The sequence below is a fragment of the Stegostoma tigrinum genome, chromosome 4, assembly GCF_030684315.1.
Source record: "Stegostoma tigrinum isolate sSteTig4 chromosome 4, sSteTig4.hap1, whole genome shotgun sequence".
NCBI classification, from domain to species: Eukaryota; Metazoa; Chordata; class Chondrichthyes; order Orectolobiformes; family Stegostomatidae; genus Stegostoma; species Stegostoma tigrinum.
The window spans coordinates 2,866,343-2,882,669 of NC_081357.1; the positions used below are offsets into that span (position 1 = coordinate 2,866,343).

The window sequence follows — 16,327 nt, forward strand, 5'->3', positions numbered from 1 at the left end:
GTTCACCTGGTCCATCTCCAGCACATCCCTCACCTTCCTGGACCTCTCAGTCTCCATCTCAGGCAACCAGCTTGTAACTGATGTCCATTTCAAGCCCACCGACTCCCACAGCTACCTAGAATACACCTCCTCCCACCCACCCTCCTGCAAAAATTCCATCCCCTATTCCCAATTCCTCCGCCTCCGCCGCATCTGCTCCCACGATGAGGCATTCCACTCCCGCACATTCCAGATGTCCCGCGTTCTTCAAGGACCACAACTTTCCCGCCACAGTGGTCAAGAACGCCCTTGACCGCGTCTCCTGCATTTCCTGCAACACATCCCTACACCCCGCCCCCGCCACAACTGCCCAAAGAGGATACCCTTCATTCTCACATCCCACCCCACCACCCTCCGGATACAACGTATCATCCTCCAACACTTCCGCCATCTACAATCCGACTCCACCACTCAAGCTATTTTTCCATCCCCAACCTTGTCTGCCTTCTGGAGAGACCACTCTCTCCACGAATCCCTTGTCTGCTCCACACTCCCCTCCAACCCCACCACATCCGGCATCCTCCCCTGCAACCGCAGTAAGTGCTACACTTGCCCCCATACCTCCTCCCTCAACCCCATCCCAGGCTCAAAGATGATCTTCTATATCAAACAGATGTTCACCTGCACGTCTGCCAATGTGGTATATTGTATCCATTGCACCCGGTGTGGCTTCCTCTACATTGGGGAAACCAAGCGGAGGCTTGGGGACCGCTTTGCAGAACACCTCCGCTCAGTTCGCAACAAACAACTGCACCTCCCAGTCGCGAACCATTTCAACTCCCCCTCCCATTCCTCAGACCACATGTCCATCATGGGCCTCCTGCAGTGCCACAATGATGCCACCCGAAGGTTGCAAGAACAGCAACTCATATTCCGCTTGGGAACCCTGCAGCCCGATGGTATCAATGTGGACTTCACCAGCTTCAAAATCTCCCCTTCCCCCACCGCATCCTAAAACCAGCCCAGTTCGTCCCCTCCCCCCACTGCACCACAAAACCAGCCCAGCTCGTCCCCTCCCCCCACTGCATCACACAACCAGCCCAGCCTGTCTCTGCTTCCGTAACATGTTCTTCCTCTCACCCATCCCTTCCTCCCAGCTCAAGTCGCACCTCCATTTCCTACCAACCACCTCATTCCGCCTCCTTGACCTGTCCATCTTCCCTGGACTGACCTATTCCCTCCCCACCTCCCCACCTATACTCTCCTCTCTACCTATCTTGTTTTCTCTCCATCTTCGGTCCGCCTTCCCCTCTCTCCCTATTTATTCCAGTTCCCTCTCCCCATCCCCCTCTCTGATGAAGGGTCTAGGCCCGAAACGTCAGCTTTTGTGCTCCTCTGATGCTGCTTGGCCTGCTGTGTTCATCCAGCTCCACACTTTGTTATCTTGGGTTCTCCAGCATCTGCAGTTCCCATTATCACTTATACTTGAGCTGTGGACAGGGTGCCAGTCACACTCTGATGCTTTGCTCATCCAGGTGAGTGGACAATATTCCACCACAGTCCTGGTTTGAGCCTTGTAGATATTAGACAAACTCTGGGGTAGGAAGTTGCAGCAACACCTTTTCTGTGGCTATTCCAGTTCAGTATCTGGTGAATGTTGACCTCAAAGATATTGCTGGTGGAGGTAGGGTGGTGGAGTTATAGCAAGGGGACAGTTCAGTAATGGTCACTTTCCTCTGCAAGTCAAGAGGAGATGATGAGATCCTCTCTTCTAAGAAATGGTAATTTCCTGGCATTAGTGTTGTGCACATGTTTGGTTCCTTGTATTAGCCCAAGATGAATGTTCTCCAGATTTTGCTGTGGATAAAGGTTGCTTCTTCTGCATGAGGTAGAGTGAATGGAACTGAACACTGTACCATCACCACCCGTTCTGACCCTTTGGTGGAAGTAATGATTGCCAATACTGCTGAAGATGGTTGGAGTGAGGAAACTACCGTGAGGAACCCCTACAGCAATATCCTGGGAGGGAGATGATGGCTTCCAACCAATACATACAGGTACTTTTGTGCTGGGGGAGGTAGGATGAGCTGCATGCCAGACCATGAGGTGACAGGTTAAGGTGATTCTGCTGCTGCTGAAGGCCCACAGTGCCTCAGAAATACATATGTTTGAGCTTTTGGATCCGCTTGGAACTGTCCCCATCCAACATGCGGTGACATGTCAATGCACATTGTGTGGTAAACAAGATTGGTGAGTTGGAGTTAGATATGTGGGAATATGATGTTGGGGAAATAGCAAATACCAAGCTTAAAGAAAGGTAAGACTGGATATTATACATTTCTGGTTATAGGATGTCCAAGTAAGATAGGAGAGAGAAGAAAGCATAATCGATTGCAGTATTGATTTAGAAGAACATTGCAATGCTGGAGGGAGAAGTTCTACCAACAAGGCCAAGAATGGAATCCACTGTTAAGGAACAAAATAGGAGCAATTACATTGCTCAGTGTAGTCTATTGTCCACTAACTAATAGGAACAAAATAGAGAAATAAGCTTTTAAGAATATTAGAGAGAATTGCTAAAAATAGAGTAGTTATAATTTTTTTTATTCATTTGTGGAATATGAGCATCGCTGGCTGGCTAGCATTTATTGCCCCTAGGGAGGTGGGGGTGAGCTGCCTTTTTGAACCACTGCAGTCCACCTGCTGTGGGTTGACCCACAATGCCTGTAGGGAGTGAATTCCAGGATTTTGACCCAGCAACAGTGAGGGAACGTCAACATGCTTCCAAGCCAAGGCAGTGAGTCGTTTGAAGGGGAATTTGAAAATGGTGGTGCTCCCATATATCTGCTGCCTTTGTCCTCCGAGATGGAAGTGGTTGTGGGTTTGGAAGGTGCTGTCTGAGGATCTTTGGTGAATTTCTGCAGTGCATCGTGTAGATAGTACACACTGCTGCTACTGAGTGTCGGTGGTGGGGGGAGTGGATGCTTGTGGATGTGGTGCCAATCAAGTGGCTGCTTTGCCCTGGATGGGTCAAGCTTCTTGAGTGTTGTTGGGGCTGCCCCCATCAGGCAAGTGGGGAGTATTCCATCACACTCCTGACTTGTGCCTTGTAGATGGTGGACAGGCTTTTCAGGAGCGAGTTACTTGCTGCTGTATTCCTACCTTCTGGCCTTCTCTTGAGGCCACTGTATTTAAGTGGTGAGTCAAGTTGAGTTTCTGATCAGTGATAACTCCCAGGATAGCGCGTTTTGAGAAGATTTGTAGCTCAGGTTGAGGTTCTGGATGTGAGTTTGCTCACTGAGCTGGAAGGTTAGTTTTCAGACGTTTCGTCACCATTCTAGGTAACACCTTCAGTGAGCCTCCGACGAAGCGCTGGTGTTATGTCCTGCTTTCTATTTATTTGTTTAGGTTAACCCTAACCCTAACCTAAACATATAAATAGAAAGCGGGACATAACACCAGCGCTTTGTCGGAGGCTCACTGATGATGTTACCTAGAATGGTGACGAAACGTCTGAAAACTAACCTTCCAGCTCAGCGAGCAAACTCACATCCAGAACTCCCAGGATGTTGATAGCGGGGGATTCAGTGATGGTGATATTGTTGAATGCCAAGAGGTGGTGATTAGATTGTCTCTTATTCATGGTGGTCATAGCCTGGCATTTGTGTGGTGTGAATGTCATTTGCCACTTGTCAACCCAAGCCTGGATATTGTCCAGGTCTTGTTACATGTGAACACGGACTGCTTCAGTATCTGAGGAGTCACGAATGGTGCTAAACATTGTGTACATCCCCCAATTCTGACCTTGTGATGGAGGGAAGTTCATTGATGAAGCAGCTGAAGATGGCTGAGACGAGGACACTTCCCTGAGGAATTCCTGCAACGGTGACTTTAAAAATATGAATAGGCCTGGGCAGTTGTAGTGTAAAGGCAGAGGGCATCAAAAGTTTCTTAAGTATGTTCAGGAGAATTTTTAATGAGTTTTGAGAAGATTTGTAGCTCAGGTTGAGGTTCTGGATGTGAGTTTGCTCGCTGAGCTGGAAGGTTCGTTTTCAGACGTTTCGTTAACCCAAGGAAACCTAACCAGATAAATAGAAAGTGGGACATAACACCAGCGCTTCGTCGGAGGCTCACTGATGATGTTACCTAGAATGGTGACGAAACGTCTGAAAACTAACCTTCCAGCTCAGTGAGCAAACTCACATCCAGAATTTTTAATAGCAATCCATTTCCAGTTCAATGGGAAAGTGGCATGGCTAGATCTGGTCTTGGCAATGAGGATTGCCAAGTAGATTTCCAGCATCCACAGTTTTTTTGTTTCTTTTTGATCAAGTGGATTGAGTGTCAGTTGGACAACTTCTGGGGCAGTGATCATTCCATCATAAGGTTTAATCTCTTTGTGAAAAAGAGGAAAGGAGGAATTCCGTGTAATCAATTGTGGGAAAACTAATTTCAAAAGGATAAGAATGGAACTGGGTCTAATTAATTGGAATTAAAGGTTGACATTAAAAAATGTAACTGAACTTTGGGTTGCACTTAATGCTGAAAAATTTCAACTTCATGCAAAATATTCTGCCATGAAGAGGACAAGTGAAACAAACTAATCTAGAATTCCCTGGCTGTCAAAAGAGATAGAATATAAAATGAAACTGTTAAAATTTGCTTTCAACAGATATCAGGTAGATAACAGGACTGAAAGCCAGTTGAGTATTGTAGTCTCATAGGAGACTAAGAGAAGCCACAAGAAGAAGAGATTGGTAGTTAGTATCAAAAGGAAATCAAAAGTCTTCAACTGGCAAACGCACGGTAAAGAAGTGGCAAAAGGAATAAGTGATTAGGGACTTGAAAAGGAAATTGTGCACAGGGGACATAACCGGGGAATTGAATGAATACTTTGCACCATCTTTGCCAAGGAAAAAGATCCAGCACAGATCATGGTGGAAGAGGAGATAGTTCAGACTCTTAGAGAGTTTAAAACTAATCAGGAGATGGTAACAGATAAGCAACTCGCTCCTGAAAAGCCTGTCCGCCATCTACAAGGCACAAGTGTAACAGATAGGGTAACAGATAGACTGTCTGTACATAAAATTGACAAGGCTTCAGGACTGGATGAGATGTATCTGAGGGTAGAGGGAGATATGAGAGTCGTAGAATTCCTACAGTGTGGAAGCAGGTCATTTGGCCCATTAAGTTCACACAAACCCTCCAAAGAACATCCCATCCACACCCAACCTCCTACCGTATACCTGTAACCTTCCATTTCCCATGGACAATCCACTTAGCCTACACATCCTTTGCCACCACAGGCAATTTAACATGGTCAATCCATCTAACCTGCACATCTTTGGACTATGGAAGGAAACTGGAGAACCGAGCAGAAACCCACACAGAGATGGGGAGAACATGAAAACTCCACATAGATGGTCGTCTGAGACTGAAATCAAACCCAGTTCAATGGTGTTGTGAGGCAGCAGTGCTAACCACTGAGCCACCGTGCCGCCCTTGTCAGCATAACAAAGTTGTCCATCATTTTTTATACCAGCATTTGTTGTCATAGAACAAAGAACATAGAACCACACAGCGGTACACATGATGCTGTGCCGAACTTTTATCCTAATCCTAAGGTCTATCTAACCTCCACCCCGACCTCATACTATCATCCATATGCCTATCTAATAGCTGCTTATATGCCCCTAATGAGGCCAACTCCACTACCCTCTCTGGCAATGCATTCCATCCCCCTACCACTCTCTGAGTAAAGAACCCACCTCTGACGTCTCACCGATATCTACCTCCACTCACTTTCAAACTTTGTCCCCTCATAAAAGCTACCTCCACCCTAGGAAAAAGTCTCTGGCTGTCTCTCTCTAACTCGGATCATTCTGTACACCTCTATCAAGTCACCTCTCATCCTTCGTCCCTCTAAAGAGAAAAGTCCTAGCTGTCTCAACCTTTCCTCATAAGGCCTTCCCTCCATTCCAGGCAATATCCTGGTAAACCTCTTCTGCACCTTCTCCAACGCTTCCACATCTTTCCTGCAATGGGGCGACCAGAACCGGCCACAATGCTCCAGTGGCTGAACCAGGCTTTTGTGTAGCTGAAGCATAACTTCATGCCTCTTGAACTCAATCCCTCTATTAATGAAAGCTAACACACCATATGCCTTCTTAACAACTCTATTCACCTGGGTGGCAGCTTTCAGAGAACATGAACCCAAGATCCCTCTGCTCCTCCACACTGCCAAGAATCTTTCCGCTAACCTTGTATTCTGCTTTCAAGTTTGTCCTTCCAAAATGAATCACCTAATACTTTTCAGGGTTAAACTCCATCTGCCACTTCCCAGCCCAGCTCTGCATCCTATCAATGTCCCCTCGTAACCTAGAACAGCCCTCCACACCATCCACAACTTGACCCACCTTCGTATTGTCCGCGAACTTACTAATCCACTCTTCCACTCCTACATCCAAATCATTTACAAAAATCACAAATAGAAGAGAACAGATCCTTGTCGTACACCACTTGTAACTGCGCACCATGTTAAATATTTTCCGTCCACTACCACCCTTTGTCTTCTAAGGGTCAGCCAATTCCGAACCTAATCTGCCACATTTCCCCCATGAGCCTACCATGCGAAACGTTATCAAACGCCTTCCTTAAATCCATGTATACCACATCCACTGCTCTACCTTCATCCACGTGTTTGGTCATCTCTTCAAAGAACTCAATCAGGTTTGTGAGGCATGATCTACCCCTCACAAATCCACGCTATCACAAATCAAATTGTGCCTTTCTAAGTGATCATAAATCCTGTCTCTCACAGCCCTTTCCAATCATTTGCCTACCACTGAAGTAAGACTAACCGGCCTGTAATTTCCGGGGTTATCCCTATTCGTTTTCTTGAACAAGGGAATGACATTTGCCTCTCTCTAATATTCCGGCACGATACCTGCGTACAGTGAGGTCAAAAGGATCATTGACAAAGGCCCTACGATCTTTTCCCTCGCTTCTCATCAGGCCCGGGGGACTTACGTATCTTCAATTTCCTCAAAATTCCTAGTACATCTTCCTTACTAACATCGACCTACCAGCCTGTTTCACACTGTTCTCCTCTACAATGAGATCCCTCTCAGTTGTGAATACTGAAGAAAAGTATTCAGTAAGGACCTCTCCTATCTCTTTAGGGTCCGTGCAAAAATTCCCTTTACAATCCTTGATCATCCCTACCCTTTCTCTGGTCATTCTCTTATTCCTCATGTACGTGTAAAAAACCTTGGAGTTTTCTTTGATCATATCTGCCAAGGTTTTCTCCTGCCTCCGTATAGCTCTCCTAAGCCCTTTCTTCAGCTCCTTCCTGGATAACTTGTATCCATCTGGAGCCTTTCCCGTTCCTTGTTTCCTAAACCTCACATAAGCGTCCTCCTTCCTCTTTAACCAGCTGTTTGACCTCTCTTGAGAACGAAGGCTCCCTCACTCTACTGCATTTTCCCTGCCTGCTAGGGACAAACATATCAAGCACACGCAATATGCATTCCTTAAACAATCTCCACATTTCTATTGTGCTCTTCGCTGACAGCATCTGTTCCCATTTTATGATATTTCTGCTCAGAATTGCTCTGCAGAGTAAGATCATGTATGTCTTTGTCCCATTTGGGGTGTATGTGTCTGATGTTAAGGGGGATATATTTTAATTCACACAGCAGTTTCATTGATAACTAGTTTACCTCTTGTTCAGAAAATATGTTTGCCTGTATTGGACATGTTATTTTTGACTCTCTTGGAAAGCTTGGTGAAAGTCGCGTTTGCTCTAACCAATAATAATAAACAGAATCAAACGGATCATTTTGGTGATGGAATAAGGCATTTATACTTTTGGGGGAGTCAGTGAATGTGGTTTATTTGGACTTGCAGAAGGCTTTCAATGCTATCCCACTTAAGAGATTAATATTTAAAACTGAAGTGCATGGGCTTGGAGGTAGCCTGCTGACATGGATACAAAACAGGTTGACAGACAAAAAACAAAGAGAAGGAAAAAACAGAGATAGCAAGAACTGCCAATGCTGGAGTCAGAGAAAACACAGAGAGGAGCTGGAGGTACACAGCAGGTCAGGGAGCATCAGGGGAGCAGGAAAGTTGACATTTTGAGTCAGGACCCTTCTTCAGAAATGGGGGAAGGGGAAGGGAGCTGGGAATTAAACAAAGAGAGGAGGGGTAGGGCTGGGGAAGGAAGGTGGGGTGGTGATAGGTGAGTGCAGGTAGGGAGTGGTGGGGGATTGGTCAGTGAGGTGGGAGGGGTGGATAGGTGGGAGGGAAGATAACACGTTGTGTCAGGTCAAGGAGGCAGGGATTGGAGGGAGGGTTGGTCATAGGATGAGGCCAGGGGTGGCAGATTTTAAAGCTGGTGAATTCCATGTTTAGGCTATCGGGCTACTGGTTCCCAAGGCAGAATATGAGGTGCTGTCCTCCAGTTTGTGGGCCCAGTATGGACATGTCACTCTCCAATAGCATTGCAATGTGCTGGCTCAGGGCTGCACCACTCTGCAGTTCCACTTCATCCTCCTGTTCTGAGGAAGGGTCACAGACATCTGATAACACAACCTGTTATCTTCCCTCCCACCTATCCACCCCTCCCACCTCACTGACCAATCCCCCACCACTCCCTACCTGCACTCACCTATCACCACCCCACCTTCCTTCCCCAGCCCTATCCCTCCTCTCTCTGTTTAATTCCCAACTCTGTTTTCTCCTCCACACATGTTGCCAGACCTGCTGAGCTTTTCCAGCAACTTTGTTTTTGTCCCAGGATGGATATGTCACCCACGGAGTGGGAAGGGGAGTTGAACTGGTTAAAAGGAAAAAAAAAAGGTCTTTTTCCAAGAGATAGTCAATGACTAGTGGGGTACCTTGGGGATAAGGCTTGAACCCCCACCAAGTTATTTGTAATATATATTAATGATTTAGATGAAGGAAGTAAATGGAATATCTCAAACTTTGCAGATGACTCAAAGTTGAAGAGGATGCCGAGACTTTGCATTTGGATAAGCTGATTGAGTGGGCAAATGTAAGGCAGATGCTATAGAATGTGGAAAAATATAAGGTATCAAAAATAGGAAAGCAGATTATTACACGAATGGCTGTAAATTGAGAGAGGAGAATTTTTAATGGCACCTGGGTGTCCTCATGCGCCAGTTGCTGAAATTAAGTGCAGGTGCAGCTGGCAGTAAAGAAGGCCAATGCTATGTTGGCTTTCACAGCGAGAGGATTCGCGTGCAGGAGGAGGGATTATTGCTGCAATTATACAGGGCACTGGGGAGGCCACATCTGGAGTATTGTGTGTAGTCCCTTATCTGAGACATGATCTTGCTGCAAAGGGAGTGTGGCGAAGGTTTACCAGATAGATTCCTGGAATAGCAGGGCTGACAGATGAAGAGAGATTTAAGTTGGTTAAGATTGTACTCATTGGAGTTTGGAAGAATGAGGGGACTTTCATAGAAACCTATAAAATCCAATTAAGACTAGACAGGTCCGAGGCAGGAAGGATGTTCCCAATAGCAGGCGGCATCCAGAGCCAAGGGTCATAGTATAAGGATGAAGAGCAAATATTTTTGGACTGAGATGAAGAGAAATGTCTTCATTCAGACAGTGGTGAACCTGTGAAGTTCACAGAAAGTTGTTGATGTTTGCAAGAAGGGGGTAGTGGTCAAAGAGATCAAAGGGATTTGGGGGAAGGCGGGATTTGGTCTTGATAATTAATTATGTCTCTATGTTTCGATATGGTACGGATCATGTCTTAATGGGACCTCAGTTCCAGCACATTCCCCCACCAGCATTGGCAGGCTCCCCTCCAACTCCACCCCTGACTTGAAACTACCTCACTGTTCCTTCAGTGTTGCTGTTTCTACATTCTGTAATTCCCTTCCTAATAGCACTTTGAGTGCCCCTACATCACATGGGATGCAGTGGTTCAAGAAATAGGGATGGACAACAAATGCAACCTCACCAGAAGTGCCCACATCCCGTTAATGAATACAGAAACAATTCTAATCGTACCACTTTTCCTCCATTTACCAGCTTCAGCATCTGTTTAGATCCTGTTAATCTTTAACTTACTTCATTTCTGACACAACGGAATTGATCTGAAATGTTAACTCTGCTTCCCAATCCATACGTATTGCCTGACTGTTGTCAGCAGTTTTCGTTTTTATTTCATATGTTCGAACGCTCACTGATTTTTCATTCCAAGTATTTCCACTATAACACATGTTTCATTAACAGGAATTGGCTGTAATGTGATTGATGAATAGTGGACGCTGTTTGGATGATGCAAAATTTCGACTGTACAATACAGCGAATTCCCTATCATGCGATTTTCTATAGCGATTTTCTGCAGTGCAAGGTTGCACAAGAATGTGACTATCATGTTATAAGAGAACTCCTGTACTTTTATTCTTTCATCAGTTTTGAACTATCAGCTGGAAATTGCTGGTAGTTTTTGGGACAGCTTGAATTAAAAAAAGAGCAGATGAAACAAGCTTTATTTGATTCTGAGATCAGGCCTGGAGGATGATTGTGGGCTGAGCCTTGATTAAAAATGTTCTAACAGACAGAGCAATCCTGGGGAGACCACTGTGTTTAAACAGGTAACAGAAGTTGGCTGCAAGTTCAGTACCTGGGGATTGGTTCCAGCAGGTCTGAGAGAAACCCTCTTTTCAAGCAGATGGCTATTGTTGAATGGTAACTGAAGCCTCAGGAAGAATCAATCAAACTGTCAGGGTGCAACCAGAATTAAAGTTTTGTTTTGAAATGTGTTTCTGAGAGATGGTTCTGTGTTGCTGCTGAGGCAACATGAAGATTTCAAAGCTTCCTGCATTATCTGATACACCTGCTTCTGGAAACTCAATAGAAAGCTGAGTTAGGAGTATTGTTACCTTTAGCTGTGTGAGTCCACATTTATGACTATGAAACAACATCATGAAGGACAGTTAAGTAATCTAGTCAGCTTTGATATTTTCTTTTATCTATTGCTTAATTGTATTTCTCTGCCTTTCATGTGAATGGGGCTGGGTACAAATGTTTTCAGTTGAAAGCACAGGTATTAATCAGTTTACCGTGTGTGATAACCCCTACAAGGCCAATGGGGAAATCACTAACTAATCTCCTTTGATAACAGACCTAGCTGCATAGCTGGAACTCATCACCTGAGCCCTTTATAAAGCAGACTCATGCAGCTCTTCTGTGGTTATGTTTGTGCCCAGGTGTCCTTGGAGAGGGAGCATACAGTGTCCTTCAATGCTCTGGATGCCTTTAGAGAGAGGTGGGCACAGCAGGGATACAATGCTTTATTTCCTCCTGCACATTCATATTGATTTCGCTCCTCCCCTCTTTCCCTACCCTTTACATTTGATGGTGTGCATTGTCTACATTGGGCTTTGTATGTAAAATCCGAATTGGCTGCATGGGGATTTTTACAGGTGATGGGCAGTAGTTAAAAACAAAGCAGAGCAAACATGGGTCCGCAGAATGGTTTGCCCTGGGCTGGGAATAGCCTATGTAAGCAACGAGTAGGGGCTCTATGTTTTGGGGTTCAAAAATAAATGATGTTCCTTTCTAGTCGGGTTTCTGGAGCTGCTACACCATGATGTTTAAATTTCTCTCTGTTCATTGTCTTAGATATATTTTGTTTAAGATACAAAACCACCGTGTGGAAAATTAATTTTTTACAAAGTCTTGGATTGGTTATTCAAAAGTTTGGTTAGGAAACATTAAAGCGACTGATTGGAGATCTTTGACAATTTAATATTACTCTATGTTCCAAATACAGAGGTAAAAACGCTGATTTACATCAGCCATCTGTCTTCATGTTGTAACACATATTTCCATAATTTGCAGTCTTTTGTTTTTGACACAGATAATGTTCTTCTGTGATCCTTATCTAATTTATGTAGGCTGTAATCAAATCAAGAAACCTCGATCCCTTCTGGCCAAAGATTAGGCAGTGAAGCCACCAAACCAACCATCCATGGCACACTGCCGATCTCACCAGGGTGAAAATCTCTTCCAAACCAGTTCCCCCCCAAGTCATATACTATCCTGACTCGGAAAATATCACTATTGCTTCACTGACTCTGCATCAAAGTCCATAAGACCATAAGACATAGGAGCAGAAAATAGGCCATTTGGCCCATTGAGTCTGTTCTGCCATTCAATCATGGCTGATAAGTTCCTCAACCCCATTCTCCTGCTTTCTCCCTGTAACCCTTGAACCCTTGGATAATCAAGAACCTATTTATCTCAGCCTTAAATGTACTCAGTGACCTGGCCTCCACAGCCTTCTATTGCAGTGAATCCCATAGATTTAGCATCTCTGGCTGAAGTAGTTTCTCCTTATGTCCGTTCTTAAAGGTCTTCCCTTTACTCTAAGGCTGTGCCCTCAGGTCCTAGACTTTCCTACCAATGGAAGCATCTTCCCAACATCCACTCCCAACGTCCAGGCCATTCTGTATTCTAAGTTTCAATTAGATCCTCCCTCATCCTTCTAAACTCCAATGTGTACAGTCCCAGCGTCCTCAAAAGTTCCTCATATGTTAAACTTTCCATTCCTGGGACTATTGTTGTGAACCTCCTCTGAACCCACTCCAGGGCCATACATCCTTCCTGAGATATGTGACCCAAAACTGCACACAATACTCCAAATGCAGCCTGACCAGAGCCTTCCGAAGCCTCAGTAGTACATCCCTGCTTTTATATTCATGTCCTGACTCCCTCCTTAACAGCCTTGTCAGTGAACCACCACCACAAAGACTGTGATGGTTCAAGATGTAACTCAGTGCCACCACTTTCACATGAACAATTAGAGATGGGCATAAATACTAGTCCAGTCAGTGATGACCATATCCCATGAATGAATAACACAAAACTGAATAGGTTTGTTTCAGTGGGTCTGGGTTAACTTCTCCTTTCTGACCTGAGACAGATAACCTTCCCTTGACCTAACAATCTGGTTTTGAAACAGAATTCCTCCCGCCTCTGCCTGCAAAGTAAATTCCAATGCTTTAACATAAATTATGCTCATATTCCACTGTGGGAAATGAATGTATGTTGTAATATATGTTTGACCATCCCATTTAGCTTGACGTTTCCTGCAGCATCCAATTTCCCCATCAACAAAGAGCATGCATTCTATCTGTTTCAATACAAGCAGAGTCTCATTGATCAAATGCACTCACCTTCAGTTTCTGGGCTCTTATGATCTTGGAAATCAATCCATTTTCTGTCAACATTCACAAAAGCAGTCGAAAGCATCTTCATCTCCAAATTGTGGTCATACTCTTTGTGTAGGTCCTTTGCAAACTTCCGCATTGCCTGAGCCAGCAAGCCATCAGACCAGTCCATTGTGTGCTGGTCCACATGCCCATACAGCTCTCCGAGACTGATGCACTTGGGATTGATGGTGAAGGTTTCTACTTTGCCTCTCTTAGCCATGGGGCTCTGTAGAGGCTAATAAAAACATTTGGGAAACAGGTTTGAGCATCTGGGTGACCCTTACATTACGACTTATCACTTCACCCTAAACTCTCCCACTCTCCATCATTCTATTCCGGGCTCCAAATTAGGATTGTCAATCCTCACAGGACTGTCCTGGAGGTTCCAGGAAATCAAGATTAATCTCACACCTCACATTGCGAAAAATCCTAGGGGGCAGTCAAATACCAATGGCTTAATTTTTCATTATCTGTGAACACTTTTATCCATTCATTCTAAAATGACAGGGAAGAAAACGAGTCAGGTGTAAAACCGATTTCAGTAGCTGCAGGGAGACACACTGTTTCCTGAACAACTTCCCCTTCTGGTGAACATTCACGAGACCCATATCTCACAACTTCCAGTATTATCTCCTGCTTTCTCAATCACTACCCATTCTCTGGCACCCCATTGCTCTGAATCACCTCCTCCCACATCTTTACTTTTTGAATGTAATTCCTCTGAGGATAAATGTTTCTGAGCTAATCTTTCGGAGTGGAATAACACAAGGGCTGAAAGCAGTTCCAACACACAGAACCTCATGCTCCAATGATTTAACCTTGTCCTCAACATCAAAGTCTACCAAACATCCTTCCTTTAGGAGGCAGAGAGTGAGAATGGTGTTTGTGAAATCTTCCCAGGGTCAACGGCAAGCACAGGGTAGTTTGACGTGGATGAAGAGGCTGATTTCCACTGTTTCTCTCCTTTTATATTCCCATGAGATTTTCTGAGCTCCCCACCATCCCCGAGCCAACCCCCTGCAGGATCCAACCTCATATAGCTGAGATAAGAGTGAGGTAAGTTAGCTCCAAAGAGTGTTCATTTCCTCGTGCTGGGGTGGGTGCCCATTGGTGTTCTGCTGACAAACCCACTCAAAGTGCTGGACCTGAGAAAGGTCAGGCAACCTGAAGATGAAAGGCCCAAGAAGCTCAGGAGAGAGAGAGAGACCATCTAGTTGCCATTTGATTCCACATTTACCAGTAGCAGATCCAGCATTGTAGCAGGGATTTGACCAGAGCTGCATGTATTCCAGCTTTGTTCAATTTACTCAAACCAAAAGAAAGTCATAAGGGAGAGGGGAGGTGGATGCCAGAGAAAACATTGAGAGGACAGAGGAAAGATAATCCTTAAGCGTCATCACAGGGAAGTTGTGAGTAGATTAGCAACTCATGAGTGTTAAGCAACTGTTGCTTGGCCCTGTGTTTCAACGCAACTAATTTTGGAAAATGTAAATTTCTGTAGACACAGGACAGGTAACTGATTCGTTAATAAGGATGAAAACATCGACTTTCTACTACTGTTCAGTTTCTAGTTAATAGTACAAGAGTAAGGTTAAAGTAACAAGCTAAGGAAAAGTAACTGAAGATAAAGGCAATGAAGTAACTTCTAAGTGTAAGTTGAAGGTACGTCAGGGCAGTCAGGCCGAGTAGAATGCGCATCTTGTGGTATATGAGGAGCCATGTGAATGCTTGTCATGACCTAAGTGAGCCCATGTGAAGGAAGAGTCACTGGCTTCCCATGACTTAACCTCAACTCGAGCAGCAACTTCAGTCACTGAGGGGTATCCTTAAATTCGAGAAGCACATTCAGTGAGGTAGTCACATTGCAAACTTGCTTCTAGCAGGAAGATCAGAAACGAGTGACCTTCAAGCAGGCCATGACAAACAGGAAGGTAGTACAGGAGGCCCCAGTGGTCCCAGTCACTATTGATGAGGCCATTGGGCGGCCCAGCTCTACAGAACCAGGGGAAGAAAGTGGAAGGGCAGTACTGATAAGAGATTCTGTTCTTTCAGGGACTGGTATTTCTGCACCCATCAATCCTTCAGGATGATAAAATGTGAGGCTGGATGAACACAGCAGGCCAAGCAGCATCTCAGGAGCACAAAAGCTGACGTTTCGGGCCTAGACCCTTCATCAGAGAGGGGGATGGGGGGAGGGAACTGGAATAAATAGGGAGAGAGGGGGAGGCGGACCGAAGATGGAGAGCAAAGAAGATAGGTGGAGAGGGTGTAGGTGGGGAGGTAGGGAGGGGATAGGTCAGTCCAGGGAAGACGGACAGGTCAAGGAGGTGGGATGAGGTTAGTAGGTAGCTGGGGGTGCGGCTGGGGGTGGGAGGAAGGGATGGGTGAGAGGAAGAACCGGTTAGGGAGGCAGAGACAGGTTGGACTGGTTTTGGGATGCAGTGGGTGGGGGGGAAGAGCTGGGCTGGTTGTGTGGTGCAGTGGGGGGAGGGGATGAACTGGGCTGGTTTAGGGATGCAGTGGGGGAAGGGGAGATTTTGAAACTGGTGAAGTCCACATTGATACCATATGGCTGCAGGGTTCCCAGGCGGAATATGAGTTGCTGTTCCTGCAACCTTCGGGTGGCATCATTGTGGCAGTGCAGGAGGCCCATGATGGACATGTCATCAAGAGAATGGGAGGGGGAGTGGAAATGGTTTGCGACTGGGAGGTGCAGTTGTTTGTTGCGAACTGAGCGGAGGTGTTCTGCAAAGCGGTCCCCAAGCCTCCGCTTGGTTTCCCCAATGTAGAGAAAGCCGCACCGGGTACAGTGGATGCAGTATACCACATTGGCAGATGTGCAGGTGAACCTCTGCTTAATGTGGAATGTCATCTTGGGGCCTGGGATAGGGGTGAGGGAGGAGGTGTGGGGACAAGTGTAGCATTTCCTGCGGTTGCAGGGGAAGGTGCCGGGTGTGGTGGGGTTGGAGGGCAGTGTGGAGCGAACAAGGGAGTCACGGAGAGAGTGGTCTCTCCGGAAAGCAGACAGGGGTGGGGATGGAAAAATGTCTTGGGTGGTGGGGTCGGATTGTAAATGGCGGAAGTGTCGG

The 16,327-nt window shown here is 45.7% G+C and overlaps 1 protein-coding gene across 1 annotated transcript in view; it reads right to left on the minus strand.

Annotated features, from left to right (window-relative positions):
* The window catches only part of LOC125452334 (dynein axonemal heavy chain 6-like), a 920,763-nt gene that overhangs the window by 565,800 nt on the left and 338,636 nt on the right, over window positions 1-16,327 (minus strand). The window contains exon 38 of the mRNA XM_059645527.1: window positions 13,203-13,473. Within this exon, the coding sequence (XP_059501510.1) occupies window positions 13,203-13,473 (271 nt within the window). The remainder of the gene's footprint in view (window positions 1-13,202; window positions 13,474-16,327) is intronic.